Here is a 7,332-nt window from a genome sequence, read left to right on the forward strand (position 1 = left end):
CTAATCACCATTGTTAGTCAAAATCTTAAAAAACAAGCTGAATCTTTTTCTCCTCCTCCTCTGAATTACTGAATTACTTTTTTTCCTCCCCTAAAAAATATCAGCCCATTCATAAAAATAATGAAACCAGGATCATCTCAAAGAGGAGTCTTTATGTTGTAAATATTATAGGTAATTGGCAAAACTGAGAAGGTAGGAAATGCAGCCCTGGGGTTAGTCAGCCCAGGGCATGGGGAGAAGTGCTGCATGTTGACCTGTTGGTGACGTTAGAGAGCCTTTGGCTAGTTGATGATACCCAGCTGGCAGATCACAGAGCCTGACATGATTGCCTGTGGAGATAACAGGTATGATCACATGATCAGATTCCCTTCTTGCCCCATAATGTCAGAGTGTTAAGAAGATAAAATCATCCTTTTCCACAGAGATTTTGGGGACTCCTGATTTGTGTTTCTGGTCACATTTTGAAGTACCAGTGTTTAGTGTCTGATTTAATTTCATTTGACTCTCAGCTGCTCTGTTTCCATGCCAAAGCCCAGGGACTCTCCTTTCCCTCATTGTTACCAGTGATGGTGGTCTGGACCTCCACTGTCCCTCTTATAACTTGTATCAGTGAGTCCTTTTAACTTCAAGTAGCTGAACACGTAAGTGGTTTAAACCATAGGGCCTTTCATTATTGCCTTAACAAGCAGGATGGAGGCAGGTGGTTTTAGTATTTGTTCTAGTAGCTGGCTCATTGACATTGGGGTTTGGACCTGCAACCATGATTCTCTTGACCTTTTTCCTCATGGTGTTTGATGGCTGCTATGGCAGGAAGCCCCATCCCACAAAGCAGCACTCTGAGCAAGAAGAAAGGAATGAATGGAAAATGGTCTCCTCTGGCTATTCTGTCCTACTGCCTCCATCTGGGATAAGGAGAGCCATGGTACTGCACAGGGATTGGATGGGCGACCACACCACACTCCTTCAGTGCTCTGACAGATAGCCGTTCTTTCCCACCCTCAACCACTCACCCCTCCTGAGTAGAGTCACTTCTCTCAGGTACTTGGTCCTCCTTTGATGGACTATTTAAGAACTTCATTTAGTCTGTGCAGTCCTGAAATATAAATGAATTGTGCTTGATTACAGTTACACAGGGAGCAATTATGGGAAGAGTAAAATATGAAAAGAAACTAGGAGACAAGGGAGGGAGGATGCCTACGAAGGGCCCTCTCATGCCATGCCTTGTCTCCCACTACTGCTTGTGTGTTGTCAGGGTGGGACATGATTTAGAAAATCAACCACGTCATAAGAATTTTCTGTGGAGCTGTACAGTTCCTTCAGAGGCAGGAAAGAGAGCCAGGAAAGAAGTAAGACTTTGCTAGAATAATGGGCAGTGATAGCAGAAAGGGAAACTGACTAGCCCCTGGGGCCCCAGGAGGGAAAATAATGACCAGATGGAGGCTTCTACTCTTCATCCTTTTTCCTCTGGGGAAAGGATGTCCCTATCTCTCACCTCAGGGGTGGACGTCCTTAGCTGGGAGAATTGGCAATGTCCCAAGCAGAAACCCTGGATTTATTTTTGCACAGAAAGACTTGTATATTCCAGTTTGCTTCATTTGGATATTAATGTGTTATAAGTATGGAGAAATACAAATTAAAAAGTGAACTTGAGCTGCTCTACTCGCCTGCCATGTTTAATAGAATTTATTTTCCTACAAAAACAAGTTTTAGAAAATTAACTTGTGTGTTTTGGGCTCCTGAAGCACTTCTGTAAGGCAATATGGAATACTCCTTATCTCTTATTTTAATTCTTAGGGAACTTGAAGAACTTGAGGGTGACTGAAGTTGAAAAGTAGATGTTTCCTGTACCGTGGATCTTCTTAGAAACTTTTGCTGTTCGAAAGGGTATTAAGTCTCCCCAAGTGCATGGGAGATGCCAGTCAGCATGGTTCCAGTTCACATGATGACTGCAGAATGTGCTCTTTTCTACCTAAAGTATACACTTGAATATGTGTAGATTTGTATGCATATAACATACATTCTATAAGCAAACACAAAACCTTTCTCTATTAGTCTGTCATTTAACTATAATTTAAAACATTTGTTTCCTCTTACTTAGGTTTAAGTCTAGTGCAGCGTTTAAGGCCTGATTTCAAACGGAAGTATTCGTCAATGTTTGAAGATGACACGGTGACAGAGTACATCTACCACTGTAATGTGCAGACTCCAAGGTAAGGGTGAGGATTCTGAATTTACTATGTTGATGTTTTATACTTTTCTTCTCTGAAAACATGGGAGGACTCTAGGAGATTTTTATCAGTAGTTAACTGACTAATACTTCTAATTTACTTATTTATGCATGGAGTGCCTAGTATGTAAAACACTGTACTGGATGCCAATGAGAGACTAAGCAGGATGTCTTCCGCCAAAGTGCTTATGGTTAAGTTAAGGAAGCTTTGGTCCTAGGTACCTCTAGGAGGTAGCTGGAGTTGAGAGGAAAAGAAGAATTTCAAGCATTTCCAAATTGAGTATGCATACTTTACCAAAAAAGGGCGACTGAAGTGCAAAAGTCGATGTTTCCTGTACCGTGGATCTCTTAAACTTTTGCTGTTCGAAAGGGTATTAAGTCTCCCCAAGTGCATGGGAGATGCCAGTCAGCATGGTTCCAGTTCACGTGATGACTGCCCTCCTCTTTTGGTGAGCACTTTTTAATGATCCTGGATCAGCATGACAAACACAGCTACATGGGTGAAGAGTAAGTGAGGCTGAAGACTGGGAGGAGGGTTTTGCAGGTATTTTGACAGTGATTAGAAGAGGGGAGAAAGAAGGAGGAAGAGCCTGTGAACATGGTAGCCACAGGGAGAGGGAGGGCCAAACAGAGAGAGGTGATTCCTATTTTTTAAAATATATGACTTATGGACATTAGATATAAGACAACAGTGGAGAAAACAGCCTGAAGATAGTGGGGACCTAGAAGGAGCCTGGAAGACAAGACCCTGGAGTTGCTAGGGAGAGGGTCAGGCACAGTGTAGGCAGAGGAGAGTTCCATTTCTCATTGCTTCATGATGTACCAGAATTGCTGGGGTTGTCAAATATGTGATTCCCAAGCCCTGTTCTGAGACTGATTCGGTGATCCTGGGCTGATTTTTATGCTTCAGATTATGATTTTAATGCTTTAGATGACTCTAGTGTAGGTGGGCCATGGGCCATACTTCCAGGACCTGGAAGTGGTACCTCAGCCTTTCCAAGTGGAGGCTCGGGTACAAGGTGGAGAGGCTAGGTGAAGAGCCAGCCTCCCTCAATTTTGGCATAGGACATGCACACCTGCTTTATTAAAGGGTCGAGGCTGTGGCAGCTGTTGTGGTAGAACGATTGCCTTAGTCTTTTTAATAAAGCAGGTTAGAGGTTCTCCGCCAAGAGTGAAGGAAGCTTGGAGAGGTTTTGGGGTCCTGAAGAGACTGACATTTTGTGGCTCACTAGGCCATTGGATCTGGTGGATAAGGACTTCACACGCTACTGACTTGTTCCAACAGTTTTTAGTGCTGAGCTCCAGGTACATCATCTGGTTTACTGCTTGGGCTTCATACTTTATTCACTTACATTTCAGGATTATGTGTGTCTGTGTAGTGCTGGTTTGTTGTCTTTCTTGTGGTAGAACTTGAATTCTTCATAACAGACAGTTCAGAGTTGTGCCTAGTACTGCAAGGAAACAGAAGTGACAGCAACTCTATCCTGGGAGTTTTGCAAAGTGCTGTGTGCTCTTTCATGTGATGATCAGTCAAGTGTGGGCAAAGGAAAAAGATACAAAGGCTCAAGAAAGCAAATTTATTATACTCACGGGTCCTGGGCGGGGGGAGGGGAGTGTCACTTAATGCCATGAGGGTTTCAGGGAAGCAGCAGATTTTGGTCAGGTGGCAGAAAACAGTAAAAGGGAAAGTTGAGGCCAGAACTTTCATTGGGTTCTTCAGGAAAGGCAAGGAGGGGTGTAGCAGACAGTTTAGGATGGGGTAGTTGAATCATTGCAGTGGGCTCTAGGAGATATAGAGGTGGTCTCATTGCCTGGTGCCTGGCCCTGGGCTGGTTAAGGCAGAGGAAATCCCTCCTGGATGTGTGGGCAGTACAGAAGAGGCATGGCTCAGGATTGGTTAGTTGGCACACAACAGGCATGTTCCTAGTTGAATCTTTTGCTGTCTCTAAGAATGGGTTAGCTCCAGGAGACATAGTCTCTCCCTAGGTAGAAAGGTTTTTTTAAACATTAAATGTCTTTCTATGTAGAAAATTAAAAATATAAATACACATTCCACATTTCTTATTTTGGTACTGGTTTTTTAACTATAACAGGTAAAAACCTGGTGCCATGCACATGTTGAAAAGTTACCTTCTACATTTGAAACAAGTTACAGTAGGAAAAAAAATTTTTTTTAGCTCTCCCCACAGGCAGTTTAATGATAGGGTTGCATGTTTGATTTAGAAGAGGGTGACTTTTAATCCACTAGAGTTCAGAATCCTTGTTTATCAAACAAAAGCATGTATCTTCTGTGGGAGTTGTTTCTTATACTTCCTAGTATATTATTTTCTATTCAGACTGAGGTTTTTCCTAAATGGGGGAGAAGCTAAACATGAGTGTTTTTCATGGGGGTGGGGGTGCAGTTCATACTCATCCCTCAAAGTCATATGTGTGTTGTTTTCCTTTTCTTTAAGTGGTGAGACAGCATTCAAAAATATGACTATTCCTTATGGATGGGCAAAAAGGCCAATGCTCCAGCGAATTGGTAAAATGCACCCTGACATTCCAGTTTCGGTGATCTATGGCGCCCGATCCTGCATAGACGGCAATTCTGGCAACAGCATCCAGTCTTTACGACCACATTCATATGTGAAGACAATAGTAAGTGTGTGGCTTAGTTTGGGCTTTCCGTTGTAGGTGAATCCTGCTGTGTTATGTTTGCTTTCAGTGAGGTTTCACTTTCACATGCTTTCAGATCTGAGCTAGACTTCCAGCTTCCATCAGGACCTTTTGTCACTTGTGATGAGGGACAGGGTTTGACCCACATACGTTTTCATGTCCAGACTGGCCGTGCCTGTCCTTAGAGCTGTGGTATCTCCAAGGTGGGAGTGGGACATGCCCGTGGCACCTATCCAACTCCCACCTCACAAGGCAGCATGTTCTCACTTCATTCATTTTGATTTGCTGGCCCCGTCATTAGTGGTCAGTTTGGAATTTTTTTTTGCATATAAAATTTTAGTAAGGTCCAATAGATTTTTCTTTTCTCAGATTGTGTATTTGATGGAAATACATGGAAGTTGCTCATTCTTTTATGTTTTATTTCTGTGTAGCTGTTCTCTCTTTCATTGCTAAATGTCTTTGCTTATGTGTTTTATTAAGTGCTTTTGCTCACTGACCTTTGGACTCCTTTTCCTTTCTCAGGCCATTCTTGGAGCAGGGCATTATGTGTATGCAGATCAACCAGAAGACTTCAACCAGAAAGTAAAGGAGATCTGTGACACTGTGGACTGAGAACACCGAAGAGGATATGGGAGAGCCTGCTGACTGATAGAGTTCCTCAGCAATACTGTGCAGTCTCCCATGCAGAGTAGGGAATAAAACAACAAAACCAGCAGTCTTCTTGACTATACTTCGCACATATTTTCTTTATGAAGTTGCTTGCACATTTAAACCAGTTAGTGCCTTCTAGAAGAATGGCTTTCCTTTCTCCTATGCAAAATCGAAATATTCAAGAGTCTACAAATCTAATAGCTTTAATAAAAGGTTATTTGCCCCTCTGCTCTACTGAAAAATTATAATTTTTCAACTGAATTTTTTTTCATTTCTATCTAACTTTGCTTTGACAGGTACTTTTTATATTTCAGTCTATATTACCAATTTTAAAAGGTGATTACTGGGTCTATAATTTTATATATTGTAATGGTGCACTTTATTTTCTTTGCTTCTATTTACCATGTCTAATAACTGATATAGTTAATTGCAGTTTTGTGTGTTTTTAATGTGAAGAGTTATCACTTGTTTAGAATCTTTCACTTCATTTTTGAAATGGAGTAATGAAATACCGTTTTGGCTAAAAAGATGGGACTTTGATCACTAGTATTAATTTTTCTGATTTTCCTCTGTTCTATATTTAAGCCACATTTAACATTTTAAGTGTGGTCTATACTGATGTATCTGCAACCACATAATTCCTTAAGATATTTTATATGTGATATAATTCTATACTTCAGGGAAATATGACATTAGTTTTTAAGTGATTTAAGTACTAAACAGCCTTAACTAGAAGTGTGTCATTTCCCATCCCTCCCCATTAATACTGTTCTTTTCCATGAGCCAGGATGCAGCATAAGAAACAAATGACCTTCTGAGGGGATATTAAAACTGCTACCTTCCAGTAAGTCAATCATATATTGTCATTAACCTCTGACTCCTGTAGATGGGTGCTAAAACTGGATTCCATTTTTAACCACTAAAACAGAAAAATAGGTGGTGCTCTTATGTCTCATGGCACCAGAAATGGGATAGTGTTTGGTTGTTTGGTTTTTGTTTTTGAGGTTTGTGTTGGTTAAATAATACACATACTTGAAGTTATATTATAAAAGCTATATAAGGTTGATTGAACTATTTGACAATAACTACCATCAGGTGTAACACTTTCATGTTTTAAAATGAAGAAAACTTCTTGGAAACTGTGAAAATTGCCATGTGATAACTGGCTGCTGAGAAGACCCTGCAAAAAAGAAAATTGAATAGGATTGTCATCAACAAGGCATCTTTGCCTTATGTTGGCTAACATTGCTTGTCTAGGAGAAAGGTGGTTATGTAAATAAAAAGAGTGAACTGTTTATATGCAAATAAAGATTGAGTGGTTTTGATTGTTGGTGTTTTAAATGGTTAATTAGGAAATCTGTAGTTAGGAAATGTAAGGTTGTATCACTGTGGATTAACTGCCATAAACATCGACATTGTCTTCCCTACAAAGGAATAGGCAAATTATACTGAAGCACAACAGCTTCCCAGTGAACAGTCTGTCTCACTTGGCACCTTAACTAGGTTACTGCAAAAGGTAACATGAGTGCCAAGACAGGTTCATATTCCTCTACCTAACAAACAAAAGTAGCCTGTACTTTTTATTTAGTATCTTAGAGGGCTAGCTACAAGCCTTCAAGTGGTACAAATAATTTGGGTAATATTTTTGTATTTTTGACACACTCTCCAGTCTCTCTTAATTGGGTGACAGTTTTCACTTGTACAGGAAAGTTTCTGCAAAGGAAACTTGGTCTCAGCTCTTGGAAGGAAGTTACTAGTTCACTTAGTAAATGGAGTTTCTGACCACAGATGTGCGA

The 7,332-nt window shown here is 40.7% G+C and overlaps 1 protein-coding gene across 1 annotated transcript in view; it reads left to right on the forward strand.

Moving 5' to 3' along the window:
• The window catches only part of ABHD5 (abhydrolase domain containing 5, lysophosphatidic acid acyltransferase), a 31,832-nt gene extending 24,966 nt beyond the window's left edge, over nucleotides 1–6,866 (forward strand). Inside the window, exons 5-7 of the mRNA XM_059390698.1 lie at nucleotides 2,099–2,210; nucleotides 4,681–4,867; nucleotides 5,408–6,866. Coding sequence (XP_059246681.1) covers nucleotides 2,099–2,210; nucleotides 4,681–4,867; nucleotides 5,408–5,497 — 389 coding nt within the window. The 3' untranslated portion in view covers nucleotides 5,498–6,866. The remainder of the gene's footprint in view (nucleotides 1–2,098; nucleotides 2,211–4,680; nucleotides 4,868–5,407) is intronic.
• Nucleotides 6,867–7,332: the final 466 nt, after the last annotated feature.

This window comes from Mustela nigripes, chromosome 2 (assembly GCF_022355385.1).
Source record: "Mustela nigripes isolate SB6536 chromosome 2, MUSNIG.SB6536, whole genome shotgun sequence".
NCBI classification, from domain to species: Eukaryota; Metazoa; Chordata; class Mammalia; order Carnivora; family Mustelidae; genus Mustela; species Mustela nigripes.